The sequence below is a fragment of the Amphibalanus amphitrite genome, unplaced genomic scaffold (assembly GCF_019059575.1).
Source record: "Amphibalanus amphitrite isolate SeventyFive unplaced genomic scaffold, NRLGWU_Aamphi_draft 000089F_arrow, whole genome shotgun sequence".
NCBI classification, from domain to species: Eukaryota; Metazoa; Arthropoda; class Thecostraca; order Balanomorpha; family Balanidae; genus Amphibalanus; species Amphibalanus amphitrite.
The window spans coordinates 716,075-731,448 of NW_024881585.1; the positions used below are offsets into that span (position 1 = coordinate 716,075).

Here is a 15,374-nt window from a genome sequence, read left to right on the forward strand (position 1 = left end):
GTCCTGGATTTCCACGCCCTGCTGGGGGGGGGGTGTTTGAACACCCCCCCCCCTTGTAACTCGGCTCCTGGGCCACGTAGCGATACGCGGAAGGCGGCGTTCGAAAGAGCGTAAAAAATAATGACGAAATCAACTCGGTCAATTTTTTGGTCAGGTCAAAGGTGAGGTCACCAGAGGTCATTGAAGGCAAAATTTCGCCGATTTCCAGGTCGAATATCAAAAATTTCCAAGAAGCCAACACATAACTCGGGAACCAATAGAGCTACAGCGCCGCGGAAAAGTGCATTCGATAGCCCTATTAACGCCCTTTCTGGTTAATTCTCTCAGATTTGACCTAACGTCAACGGTTTTGCCTGCAGGGGACAAAAACTGCAAAAATAACCGATTTTTTCGGAAACAGTTTTTCTGCAATAACTTTTGACCCAAGCCTTGTACGAGCTTACTTTCACCGGCATCGTGTTCCTCTCGTCAAGACGCATCGAATGAACTATAACTTGACCTTGAAAGGTCAACTTTAAAATTTGACCTCAGGTCAAGGTCATGACCTGACCGGAAAGGATCTGACCGGATCGTCGAGCTGAACACATATAAGGCGTTTTCATCGCTCTAGCATGCCTCTATCAAAAGTTATTTGCGAAAAACTGTTAGATACCATTCGTGACCTAAGATGACCTCAGGGCACAAACAAGGGTCACGGACACCATTTTCATGTTCAGTGTGTCTAAACCACTTGTAATTCGGTGTTTGGGAGTGTTTATAATGTCTTTCGTCCAAAAGAGGCGCATTTCAATTTTCTCCCATTGACTTATAATGGGGAGGTCGCAAAATTGACCTGACCTTAGGTCATCGATATCAAAATTCTGAGATATACATTTTGTACATGCTATTGCTCTTAGCAATCGCTGAAAGTTTCAAAGCGATCAGTCACTCGGTGTAGCTATGACAGACATTGAAACTTTTTATGAGGTGAGGTCACTTCAAGTGACCTGGTGACCTGACCTTGAATGACCTTGGTCTGAAATTTTCACAACATGTTTAGAATTGATGTATTATAAGGTGTACCAAAAACGGCGGCGCGGAGATTCGCGAAAAACCACAAGGGGGGGGTGTGTTCAAACACCCCCCCCCCCAGCAGGGCGCGGGTTAAGATTGGTTCAGAAACCTGGCCATGATAAACAGTCTAAAATGTAACTGCAATTTGCCCGTTATTACCCCCCTCTACCCCCCCCCCTATTGACATTTTTTAATTTTTATTTTTTTTTTAGAAATGTAGATCACGTTGAGCGAAATCGAATGCCGTTTGAATTTTGAAAATCGGCCCGTTAGATCTCGAGATATCAAGGGGGGGTCGCAAACAGCTCCCCCCTGCCACTAATAGGGGTAGTCAGGAGCCTGCCACTATAATAGGGTTATAATAGGGTTAACCCTCGCCCGTATAGGGGGGGGGGGGTCGAACGGACCCCCCTATGGTTTTTGGCAAATAACTCGCGTAAAAAGCGGCCGATCGCGACGAAACTTTCAGTACCCTCGCGTTCATCAATTTCACACCTACCCTGAAAATTTCATGACCCTGACCCAAATGACCTTTAACCTGTGACCTACTTTTCGAGACCATGTTTGGCTGGAATCGCGATTCGGCGTATGTCGGCTCGCATTTGCCGAGCGTTTCCAGTCTTTTCGTGGCTTCAAGCGTTCAAACATGTGATATGATGTTGCCCCCATGCATTAGGGTGGGTGTCAAGGTCACCTGAAGGTCAGGTCAGGTCATTGACCTTTGATGACCTCGGTTCACTTTTTCGAGTTTTACATGTTTCTAGGCCAGTTTTTGGAGCTGAATTCGAATTTAGCAACCATATGAACATTTACGAAGTAGTTTTGGTGCCTTCGTAACATGTTACGATGCTGTCAGAGGCGGTTGCCACCTACTACGAATACCCTTACTGGTTGACCTGACCTGACCTGACCCGACCTGGCCTAAATACATGAAGACATCATCTGTGATCAAAACTAACATGATATTCGTGATCAGCACCCCGAAAAACCCAATAGCAGCCACACTTTACGACGTTCTAACAGGCATAGGCGCGGGAGCCGGGGGGGGCAGTGGGGGTAGCTTGCCCCCCCAACTCTGGGGCCGTGGGGGCGGTGCCCCCACAGCTTTGAGACGGAATACCACACTTTTTTGCAAATGTTTTCTTTTTTTGTTGAAAAATCCGAGGGGTGAAAAATAAGTGGCCTAAAACCGGTGAGAAACCTAGATTTGGGGGTACCCTAGGTTAATCTCTATTATGGTGTGCCCCCCAGTCGGAAAGTAGTTCCCGCGCCCCTGCTAACAGGTCCCGATTTTCCCGCCTTTGGGGTCATTGACCTGACCTGCAAGGTCAACCAATGACCTAGGACCTTAAAATTGGGTATCATCGGCTTCCTCTCGTCACGGGCAACACGCTCGTTTTTTTCGCGAAGCTCTAGCTCGATCAGGGGCGAAACGGCAAGGGGGGGTCCAACGGACCCCCCCCCCCCCTTGTACGTTCGCGGCTGGAAAAATACCAATACGGGCGAGGGTTAAGTCACCAGAAACACAAAGCACTGTACGAGAAGAAAATAAATGATTTTATTTTTTCCCCTGGTGATGCAATGTATCTTCATAGTCCCTCGTCCCTAACGGAGCCTACTATAAGTTTCTCAGGCCTTGGAAGCCTGCAGTTGTAATGGATGAGGTGGGGGAACTGAACTACCGTGTTAGATTAGAGGGTGCCAAGTCGACTCTCCTCGTGCACCACAATAGGCTAAAGCCCCGGACTAGCCAGGGCTCTGCGGCTGATCTCCCATCTGGGACTCGGGCGCGTGTGTCTCCCCGAGGGATGGAATGTGGCAGTGGTAACTCAAAGGGGGTGGCGGGTGGACCTCAGTGGAATGGCCGCTTTGATGAGCCAACTGATCCTACCAGTGCTATCCCCGAGTCTCCAGCTCCAGTCATTTCATTCCTCAATCCGTTCGCGTTGAGTTACTACACGCCCGTTGTGCCGTTAACCCTATTAGTGGCAGGGGGGGTTGTTTTTATCCACCCCTCAGGTTTTTCGGGAATATCTCCGAAACCGCTGAAGCTACGATGCTGAAATTTTCTGACTTTTCCTAAAACTAAATTGGGCACATTCCCTGAAAATTTCAAGTTCATAACTTTACCAGGGGCGGCCCCAGAGCACTGGGAATTGGGGGGTCCTATTCGTGAAGCGAGTCATTTGGGCGAAGATCACGATGCTGCACCAGTTTTACGAACAGTGAATGAAAGGTATCATGTGATAACATATACATTATACAAAGTTATTGTGCATCCTCTTTGACGTTTTTGCTATAATAGGCGGATCCAGGCGTCCAAAAAGGGGGTTATTTTTTACCTCCCAACATAGGTGCCCTGACACCGCCTATGCATGACCAATACAATTTTAGTCGTTCTCTCATAAGAAAATTGTAACATAACAAGACCATTGCCACCCTTTTTAGAAACAGTACCAACAAAAACCTTATTTACTATACTTTTTTGTGTACCCCCAATCTCAATGATCTGTATCCGCCTATGATTTTTGAAAATGCATATTTTTAGGATCCATGTGAATTCCTGGTTCATTCTCTATCGATCGGCAAAAGTTGCGTTAAGATTGGCTCAGAAACCTGGCCGTGATAAACAGTCTAAAATGTATCTGCAATTTGCCCGTTTTTACCCCCCCTCTACCCCCCTATTGACATTTTTCAATTTTATTTTTTTTAGAAATGTAGATCTCGTTGAGCGAAATCGAATGCCGTTTGAATTTTGAAAATCGGCCCGTTAGATCTCGAGATATCAAGGGGGGGTCGTAAACAGCCCCCCCCCCCCTGCCACTAATAGGGGGTAGCCAGGAGCCTGCCACTAATAGGGTTAAGTTCACCGGGTGAATCCCCTGGTCCGAGAGTGCAACAGGAGCCCGGTCTAGGGACTGATGACGGTGAGAGTTCCGCCGCCCAGGAGAGCGATGCGCAGGCCGACGCCGTTCAGAGGCGTTAAGACAGGCGAACCAAAGGTGTTCCGCCTGATCGGTTAGGGTACGATAAAAGGTGATATTTAGTATTCACTGTGTTAGGTTTCGTACCGGTCTGTAGAGTGTGATGTTTTGTTATATGGAAGTCGTTGTGCACGGACACGGTCAGATAAAGTTCTTGACCCGGGCTGGTGAAGACTGTTATTAATTCTGACAGACGACTGAGGTGTCTAGCGCGCAGCCTCCGATGTTGCCATGTTTCCACCACATGGAAACGCGTCTTTTGCTATGTCGACCACCTGGAACTATGAATTGTGACCTGTTTGTAATGCTCAACCTGATTGGTGTGTTTAGTTACTGGCCGTTTTGCTCTGTTTCTATTCTCTTTTTTTTTTAATTAAGGGGAAGAGTTATAGGTACTGTGTTGTTACCAGCGATAATCTGGCGGCTCTGTTGGCCCTCAGCCAATGAGAGGCGCGGCCGCGTGGCCCGAGGGCCGGCCGCCGCTCGGCCGGTCAGCCGAGCCCGTGATCAGACTGATCGGAGCGCCGGACACGGGCGGGTTTCTCTTGTGATTGTGTTGCGTCTGCTGAACGGTAAGCTGAGATTTGTTATGCTACTTCTGTAATGAGTTTGTGTGCTTTAGTCAATTTGGCTCACGCTCATATTACGGGATTTATGTTAATGCCGTTATAATACGTTTCAGGACGCGGGGAGCGTTAGGCATGTCTGTACTCGGTACTCAAGGCATTCTGGCGCGAGCTTCCGTGTTGTTATAATATATTAGAAGCCTGAATCAAGACGATTTTGAGCTCCCAACCGCTTCGGCTTACAGGCATTGGCATTGGCATTGGCACTAGGATAGTGACGGAACCACTGAGACGGGGGGATGGTGACGCTGTCCACTGAGACGGTGGGATGGTGACGCTGTCTCTCCTTACTCACGTTTTGTTGAAGTTGTAGAGGGAGACGCCCACCCAGAGAGTGCCCAGCATCAGCAGCAGGTAGAGCACGCTGCTCTCGCGCAGACACTCGCCCTGCTGGCTGTCGGTGCCGTTGGCAGCAGCCAGGTACTGGGTGGCGTTGGAGGCCACTCCTTGGCACGCCGCAGACAGGTAGTTTCGATTGAAATCTGCCGCAAAACAAAACTCCCTGTGTGACTGTCGCTTGTTCGACCGGAATGTTGCTGTGATTTCGTCCCGTCTCAGAGCTCTGCAGTCAACACTTCACGGACCGCCGCCGGCCATGGGCGGTTAGGAGAACGCAGCGCCACCTACCGGTATAATACTGTAACTTATAGGGAGACGAGGCGCTCGTTCATGGAAGACTTCCATAAAAAAAAAAAAAATGGTCATCTGACTGTATGTACAGGTCTCGCGGGTTTTAGCGGTAGGTCGCTCGGCGAGCGGGAGGGCAACCAGTTCCGCCTCTGTATCGGTGACCATTTGCTCCGCCCAGTTACTCGCGAGCGCGTACTACGGCACATAGTAAGGAGGGGAGGGAAGGGTTAGAGTAGCAGCCTGCGTAGAGGCTAAAACCGGTTTCTATCGCCTGGGCCGGCGACATGGCATGCGGTCAGGGGATGGGGAAAGGTCAGAGGTCACTCACAATGTGCAGTACCGCGTCCCGTCCTCTCTGCGTGCTGACCAGCGCACGACCTCGGCCGTTGTTGGCCAATCGGTATTGAACGGTCAAGGCCACCCGTAGCCAGCGGGAGGGGTGAGCCGGCAGCGTGCCAATTCATAGGTAGTCGTCCAAAGTTTTAGCCGAGGCCGGGAGACGACTGTAATGTTATTTCTTGAGAACAGTTCTGTCATTTAACCCGCGCCCCGTTAAGGTCTCCCGAGCATCGGTCCCATTGGGGGGGAGCATTTTGCCCCCCCCCCCTAAGATCTCGAGAATCACGCAAAATAACGACAAGCATCAAACGGTGTTGGATGGTCCCAACGAGAAAATACCTTTTGGCTCAATTTCATTGATCTCGGTCAAACCGATGACGTCACAGTTCAGGTCAAATGTCGAATTTTCACCGTTTACAGGCATTTCAAGAAATGTGTTGTAAAATCGAGTAAAATGCATGTCATTTATCGATAAGGAATAAATGAATAGCAATTTTCGATGGGGAATTGTTCGACAAACACATATTTTGCTATTTGGGGTCACTGATACCAGGTCAGGTCACAGAGGTCAGGTCACTGAGGGTCACAATATGAAGATAACTATTATGTGATGCATATTTTCTGGTTCATTTTACATGACAAATGCGATTATGTGGGCCAGGTAACCCTTGAGGGCCAGTTTGGGTTATGTTCTGGTGAAGGTCAGGTAAAGGCCAGGTCAAATTAGGTCAACTTTCTTATTTGATATTTTTGCATAAAATGGATATCGATTCGATGCAGCTCCTCGCGGGGAGTCTAACGGTGGTCTTTGGTTTGCGCTACGTAGTCTGCAATTGTTAAAAATCTAGTTAAAAAATTGACCTCATCAATTTTGAATAGCTTTTTCACTATAACTTGGCCAAAAAAGGAAGCATCGATCTACAATTTGTTATGTATATCGCAGAGAGCAGGGACTATCATATATTCGTTGAAGGTGAGTTATGGCTAGTTTGAGCATAATTATGAATATTATGATGTTCATAATTAGGTTCTTATTTTACTATCATTTCATTTTATCATGAGCATAAGGTCATTTTCTAACATCATACTATCATATACATTCCGTTTTTTAACTTTTTTTGGTATTTTATAAAAGACCAAGTTTTTCAATTTGGGGGTTCAAAAGCTCAAAAGTTTGAAAATCCCAGATTGCAGTTTTGTAGTGCCGTTTTTTTTCTCTACACGACCAGATATAGAGCTTTGAAGTTGCTTGTTAACTGTAGCTTTTGTAAGCGTTTCAAGATTTAATGTTTTTTGCTCATTTTTGCTCGAACATGACCTCAGGTTGACCTCAATAACTCCTGACCTAAGGTAGCCTAGGACTTGAAGTTTTGTGTGAAGGTGTCAGATTGATGCCCGGGAAGCTATTAAAAATTTGGCGGGGCTGCACGCCGCCGTTTTCTTGCTATTCAGGAAAATACACCGGGGGCTATATTGCCCAATGCCCATCCCCCAACGGGGCGAGGGTTAATCGTGACCTGCTGAGGCTGGAGGTCGTTTCACAACAAAGTTTTGCTTTCTGCCGCACTATATTTCCAAAACTTTGTCACAAAACTGACCAAGAAATATGTTGCATGAATGCAATTGCATTATTAAAAAGGAAACTAGGCGTAAAATTTTAAGTAACATCACTGTACATATGTTGATTTTTTGCGTCATTTTTAGAACAAAATCGATGTAAGCCACTAAAAAAGCAAAACATAACATAGTTTATATAGGAATATGCCATAACTCGCACCCATATCGGCGTTTTCTCAGGCGCTGACGTTTGGGCGGGTATGGATCAGACCCCACAATTGATCGGCTTTTGATCAAACTATTATAGAGCTTATTGAAAAGAAGGAGCATGTTGCACGTGACGAGAGGAAGCCGATGATACCCAAGTTATAGACCAGTAAAACGCCTTTGGGCGAAGAACGAGCGAGCGAGATTGTGAGCCCTGCACGTGCGCAAGGGCGAGAGGGCACTTCCAACGGGCTTGTGCAAAGCACCCTTCTAACTGGTCGCTAGCGGTGTGCCAAATTTGAACGCAATCGGCCCAGCCGTTCCTGAGATCTGGGTAGCGGCATTCTGCACGTGCGCACGTGCAAGCGGGGTCCAAACTGACTTTTGCACGGCACCCTACTAACTGGTCCCCAACCGTGTACCAAATTTGAGCGCAATCGGCCCAGCCGTTCTCCAGATCTGGGAGCGCCCCCTGCACGTGCGCACGTGCTGTAGCACCCCAACCTTAACACATGCAGATGAATTATCTGATGGAGACCTAACTGTGTACCGAGTTTCAATTCAATCGGCCCAACCGTTGTGCCGTTATTGAGGTTGCAATTTTGGGGTTCTTAAAAAATGTCCAACTTTACCACGCGCCACGTGCGGTGGTTGGCAAGAAAACATGGTGGCCATCAAACCACAGAACTTTTACGTCCAAGTGACATTCAGTAAAAAAGACCGCTTGTCAATCGGATGTCCCGTTCCTAAGATATCCCGCGCCCGGCTGGGGGTCCTGGATTTCCACGCCCTGCTGGGGGGGGGGGGGGTGTTTGAACACCCCCCTTCTAACTCGGCTCCTGGGCCACGTAGGGATACGCGGAAGGCGGCGTTCGAAAGAGCGTCAAAAATAATAAGGAAATCACTTCAGTCAATTTTTTGGTCAGGTCAAAGGTCAGGTCACCAGAGGTCATTGAAGGCAAAATTTCGCCGATTTCCAGGTCGAATGTCGACAATTTCCAAAAAGCCAACGCATAACTCGGGAACCAATAGAGCTACAGCGCCGCGGAAGAGCGCATTCGACAGCCCTATTAACGCCCTTTCTGAGTAATTTTCTCAGATTTGACCTAACTTTCATATCTTTGCCCCGCAAGAGTACATTTAGTTGCACCCAGTTATATTGGACATTGGGCATGGGAATAAAAACGATCATGTAGCATGTACGTCTCGGAGATCGACTGTGTCCGACTCTGACTGAAATAACTAATGCTCGAAGTAGGTCACGCGCATCATGACTCAAGTGACCTCCGAGTCGGGACTAAATAATAACATAACTGTGTAACAACAACATGTGTCCACGACACAACACTCTCCTCCCCTTAGACAGCTCAACTAGCGAGCTTGTCTTTTGGACACACGCTCAGACCTACGTGGTCCAGTGTCGAGCACACTGTCAGTGGCGTTACTCAGGCTGATTCCGCCCGAGTCCCGCTCTACGTCACTCTCATCACGGCTGCTGTCGGCTCCTGATGTGTCCGTTTCAGGTTCCGTCTGACATTCCGCGTCGTCCGCTCCTCGCTGACTAGCTTCTGTTGTTTGCGTTCCGACTTCCTGTGCAGAGTCTCCCGCCGTCATCTTCCCACCGATGCCGCGGCCGGCCGTGGGCTGCACCTCTGACGGTGACTGCGGCTGTCCCACCGGACGCTGCTCTGTCGGTCCTTTTTTTTCGTTTTTTTTTTCGTGTATTACACAAATACAACAAATACAAGCAGTAACGTAAACGTATCGCTGGCCTGCTTTCTAGCGCGCGAACCGCTGGCTCCCTAACCGATCATAGCATGACTCGAACACACGCTGGGGGGGGGGGGGGCAAACACACATCAAAAGGGTCTAGTGGCTGGGAGGGGGCGGCGGGCAGCGGGGAGGCAAGGCCCCAGCGGGGGCAGCAGGCGCTTGCCCGCAGCCAGCGACGAGTGCACCTCACACGACTGCATCGACGACGGTAGCAATGCCTCAATAGGGGCGGCAGCAGCAGCCGACCGGCGGTCGGCGGGTCAGCAGCGGGCGGCGTCAAAAGTCTCTGGTGCGGCGGCGGCGGATGTGCACGGCGGATAAGTATGGATGGATGTTGGAAAGTAGAGGATCTAGCGGTAGTTATCCTAATATATTTAAAAGCGTACCCCACTTCTCTATTACCTCTCCCATCGCCTGTCGCTTGAGAGCGGCGCCCTTTTCTTTCATCGCTTCAGATTTTAGTAGAGAAATGAATAATTGTTTACTAGGCGCTTGAGATTTGTATTTTGCTGTTGTAATTGTATATTTAAACAAAGTTATTATTAATATTTGTATTTTACTTAGCTTCTCTATTGTAGGGAAGAAGAAGTTCGCAGTGTCAATGCAAATTTCCACGCGAAATTCTTCCCTTAAGTAAGTTTTCGTCTCTGATATGAAATTTTGAACAATAGCACAATCCCACAGCATGTGTTTGAGAGTTTCTTCATTATTCATGCAGAAAGTGCATCGCGCGTCATCTGCTATCCCGATTCGTTGTAAGAATGTATTTGTAGCTATTATACGGTTTGTTATGCGGTAGTGTAAACTTTGTAGATACGTATTCTTTGTTGAAGCTAGCACGTCATGCATAGTCGCATGATTTATCATGCCTACTTCCCTTGTCCATTTCTGTTCAAGTTTACTGTTTTCGCCGCTCTTCTTTTTGCGCAAGGCGTTGACAAGACTCTCATATACTATTCGTGATGTTTTACTTCTTTGGGAAAGCAAAGCGATTTGAAATGGAAGTATTGGGCATATTTTATTTTTCATTTTACAGTTGATGTTTGTGATGTGAGCTGATATATTCTTTGTCAAAGAGGTATAGCATAAGAACGTCATTTTAATGTTGTATGCTTGTCTGATCTGTTCTTTGTTCAATAACGAGCCTGTTTCGTTGCAAAATAAATCGGCGATAAACCGTAAGCCTTTATTGTCCCATTCCTTGACAATGGTCTTCTGAAATCTTGTATATTCTGAAAACCATAGTTTAGCGGACAAAATGTCATTCTTATCAGTAATATAAGTTTTACAAAATGTTGCCCATGCATTGAGGACATCCTTCCAAAAATTGTTTCGAAGTTTTTTAGCTACGTCCAACAATTTCAAAGTCCCGAAACAAGCCACCTTTTCTATAGGTGGAAGCATTTCTCTTGCGACCATAGCCCACGATGTCTTCTGGTCCGCCCAATATAATCTTTTCAGCCAGGACGTTTTTAAACTCGACACAAATGACGAAATTTCTACCATTTTTAGGCCACCTTTAAGATAGTTTTGTACAAACGCTGATCTTTTAACTTTATCAGGTCCATTATTCCAAATAAAACCGAATATAAGTCTGTTTATTTGTTTAATATACTGTTCACTTGGATCTGGGAGCGAAGTAAGTACGTGTACCATTTTGGAAATAAGTAATGCTTTTGTTACTGTTATTTTCCCTATTAGAGTTAAATGTCTTCTCCGCCATTGTGCTATTTCTCTGACAATGTTTGGTAAAATACTGTCCAAGTTATTGGCTGTTATGTTCTCGTTTGATTTATTGAATAATATTCCTAGAACTTTAAGCTGATTTACGACAGTCACCCCCAACTCCGTGAGAGCGGTTTCCTGGATATTTCTACCAATTGGGAGACATTTTGTTTTTTCTAGGTTCAGTTTAAGCCCGCTGACATCAGTAAAACTGGTCAGCTCTTGTATAACGCCACTTATTGAGCTTGTTTCCGGGCTTGAAAAGAGAACTAGGTCATCGGCATATTGCGACACTCGCACCTCTGTTTGTCCAGAAATTTGTATGCCTTTTATGAGTTTCGAATCGTTTAACTGGTTCGCGAGAGGTTCTACTATTAAATTAAATAAATAGCCTGACATAGGATCCCCTTGTCTGATGCCTCTTTCCATTGTGATTTTTGGGCCAAGAAAACCATCGAGGAGAATGCGAGAGTGTAATGCTGGATTGAGGTAAAGAGTTTTAATGAGTTTTCTGAAATATATCCCGAAGTTGTACTTAGCTAGCGCTGACGATACAAATTCCCATGAAATTGTGTCGAAGGCAGCCTCGAAATCTATCGCCATCACTATACCAGATGTTGAAGAATTATTTAGATGCTCAATGACATCGTACATTACTCGGGTATTTTCTCCAATGAAGCGGCCTTTGAGGTATGCGGTTTGGGATGGTGAAATAAGTTTCTGTATGACACTTTTTATTCTATTGGAGAGGCTGCAGATATTATTTTTAAAATCGACATTAAGGAGTGTAATCGGTCTCCATCCTTTTGTCGATTTCTGCTGGGATCCTGGCTTTGGAATAAGTTTAACAATGCCCATGTTATGCGAGTTAATATTTTGCCCTTTTTCAAATCTCTCAATCCAAGCACGGTAGAGAAAACCACCCAAATAAACCCAAAATTGTTTGAAGAAATCAGCTGTAAACCCATTAGCCCCGGGAGACCTCTCTTTCTTCATACTCATCAGGGCTATGTACAATTCTTCTTTTGATATAGGTTTATCTAAGTTACTCTTTTCATTTTCAAGCATTTTACGTTTAATGTTTTTGTCGAGGTACGTATTAGGGTCTGCACTCATGTGCTTCTTTTTGTATTTATTTTGAAGATTATCCGAGAAGTGTTGAAGTATTTCTTCTGTGTGTGTTATTATTTTTTCCTCAAGTTCTATGACCTGAACTGAATTTTTAATTGCATTCCGTTTTTCAAGTGACAGAAAATATTTTGTACATTTTTCGCCGTCTTCGTACCAGTTTACTTTCGACCTTCTTATCGAGCCTTCTATGCGCGGTCTACGTATATCCTCTAGAGACTTCTGTAATTCCTCCATGTGTTTAAAACCGCAGAGATTTGGTTGGGCGTCTAACGCTGTTTTCAATTCGCTTATTTTGTTCGTTATTTTAGTTTCTTGTTCTCTGAAGTTTCTTGCTCTTCGTTTTGAAAATTTTACTGTTTCACCCCTGATAAGCATTAACAATGTTTCGTAAAATAAGCTACAGTCAATTGTAAGTTCTATTGAATCGAAGTTTTTGTGATTTTCGACGAACTCCACAGAGTATATTGGAACAGCATATTGTTTAACGGCGTCAACAACCACATTTTCGATAAGGCTTAGGTAATTTTTATCTTCCAACAACGATTCGTTAAACATCCATAATCCAGGTCCTTTTTTCTTTTCGGTGATATTTATCTGAATTGTGACTATACTATGATCTGATCGATAGCCTGCCTGGATGGTACTGGCAATGAGCTGTGCAGTCATATGTTCGCTGATAAAAAACATATCCAGTCGTCCAAATTTGTATGGATTGATCTTGGACCAGGTGTATGATTTTTTGCCTGGATTTATCTGGGCCCATGCGTCTACCAGACCCTGTTCTTCAGTTACCTGAATAAACGCATCTCTCGCTTTTGGGTTATTTTGCTGTAAGTAGTTTGAATCATTTTTAAAGTCGACAACGAAATTAAAATCTCCAGCAATTATTACGTTTTCTATCGAGATTCTATCAAGTTTATCACAAATATTGTAAAAGAATAAAGGCCGGTCGTCGTTTGGTCCGTAGACGTTAATTAGCGTGTATGTATTCATAAACATTTCGAAGACAACAATGTTGTAATTTCCTGTCGGGCAGTGCTCTTCATAAATAATTTTGTGTTGGGTTCGTAAATTAAAGAGAATTGATGTGCCTCTACTGTTGAACGTTCCAAACGAATGATAACATCGGCCGGGCCATAGCGTATTGAAAAACGGAGCTTTTCGCTTTGTTAAGTGTGTGTCTTGTAAAAAGTACACGTCATATTGAAGGTTGTTCAAGTAATCAAGAACATCTCGCCTTTTCTCTGAACTGCCCAATCCTCGGCAGTTGAAAGTCAAGCACTTTAGTTCACCCATTGTTGACAATTTGCAAATGGTACGGTGCTGATAAATGACTTGACATTGCTATCATAAACTGTTGAGGGTTTGGGGGTGGGAGAAGATACAAGAGGAAGGAAATGTCTCGGCAAAAGCCAATCATACCGCCGCCGCCAGCACACCGAGAAGAGTAGACAGCCGCACCGCGCCGATCTCCGCCGTCCGCCGGGCCGGACCGCACCACCGCCAGCGCCATCAGACAGCGCCCCGCCGCCGGCATCGCCGAGGACGGACCGCCACCGGCCGCAGACGCACGCCACGCCGCCGGCGCCGCCGACGCCATCGCCTCCACCAGCCGCACCACGCAGCCCACCGCCACCGGGCGAGTCCGCGCATCAGGTAACGAGTCCGTGTCTCTCACTGTGGGATGAGACACAGATATACGCCAGAAACTGCATCTAATACACGCGCAAAATAGCAAATACACACATACAAACAATGTGAGGCTAGACACGCCAAATTTATTTCGCATGATTACGCAATAATGTATCATACTAGAAATGCCGGCCTCAAACCATGCTGGAATTACACGGAACCATGGTATGTTGCCGTTAATCCATGCTACAAACATATCTTTCTCTAACTGACTGAAAAGGCGGGAAAAGAACGAAACAAGACTATCGCGCATCTCAACACAATTTATGACTCGGTACATATAGGAAAACTGGTTCAGTTTTTGCTTGCAAAGCCCAGCTGACGCACCTTCTCCATAGAGTCAACGCGAGTGCTAGTGCCGAACTTAATCGTTTTGCAGAACACATGGCCCCACCTGGTAAATACTGTGTAGACCTTGCCAGCTTTTCTTGCCGCTAGAAGCGAGTGGTAGATGTGGTTCTTCTCTTCGGTGAGGCTCTCGTTGATGAAGAGATCGCCTCTTCCACGTAGCTCCATTCGCCGGGTCATCAGCTGTTCTCTGACCGAACCGGCTCCGGACCGCACAAAACGGATGATAACACGATTGTTCGGTCCTGGGAGGCGATGGGCCCGGTCGATGTCAGCTTCTGTGAAGCTCAGGTCTCTGAAGCGCTCACGGATGACGCCGACGACGAGGCCGTTGATGTCTTCTTCTCTTGCGTTCCGGTCACTGTGACGGGGCTCGCGCTCAGCGCCGCCGCCGCCCGGCTGACCGGCGCCGGCCGGTCCGCCGCTCCGGTCGGACGGGGCCGGCGAGTCCGCGCCCCGGGGCGCCGACCTGTCACTCGGCGGCAGGGGCGCAGCCAGGCGCCGGTCGGGGTGGGGCGCTAAGGCACGCCCGGAAAGGATGAGGCACGGAATACGAGAGTTCATTTCGGCCTTCTCAGCTCTGTCGTGCAATCGTTGCATCTCCTCTCGCGTCTCTTGCAATTCAGAGGACATTTTCTCCATTTCGATGTCCTTGGCGTTGACGTGCTCTTCCAAGTCATGGATTCGGTTGTTCAGCGCTTCAAACTTTGACAGCAGGCTTTCTTTGAAGTCGTGGAGCTCTCTGGACAAAAACAGTGACAACCGGTTTTCAAGGCCCTCCATTGCGTCTTCAATCAACGTCTTTACTTCACCAGTCGTCTGTCGGGGTGAGGCGTCAGGCTGTCGTCTCTTCCCTGCTGGAGCCGAGTCGCCAGACTCAGAGCGATCGCGCTTGTTCGCGTTGTCGTCATAACTTCTGACGAGTTCGCTGACTGATGACCCTCTCCGTAGAGACTTGTCATTGCCCACTACTGCTGCAACCTCCTCACCGTCACTCATTCGAGACATCGTGCCTCTGTCACGCACAGTCGCGATCACGGGTCACCGCTCTTCCAGTCACAACCCCCGCCTGGAGTCGCCTGGGCGCGGAGCGCGGCGCGGGACGTCCGGCGCGGCCGGCGGTCACCGAGGAACTGCTCTCTCGGTCCCGGCTGTCCGGCGCTGTCCGCCGTCTCCAGTGCCGGTGCGGTCCCTGGCCTCTCTGACACAATGGCGTCGGCCGGAGCGCCCTGGCCAGCCGCTCTCATCTGGTCCACATGACGAGACCACAGAGCCTCCCCGACTTTGACCTCGTATGAGACCGGGCCGG

General features: G+C 47.3%; 1 protein-coding gene across 1 annotated transcript in view; it reads right to left on the bottom strand.

Moving 5' to 3' along the window:
- LOC122380001 (sodium bicarbonate transporter-like protein 11) overlaps positions 1-15,374 on the bottom strand; it is a 263,700-nt gene that overhangs the window by 212,273 nt on the left and 36,053 nt on the right. The window contains exon 3 of the mRNA XM_043362735.1: positions 4,959-5,145. Coding sequence (XP_043218670.1) covers positions 4,959-5,145 — 187 coding nt within the window. The remainder of the gene's footprint in view (positions 1-4,958; positions 5,146-15,374) is intronic.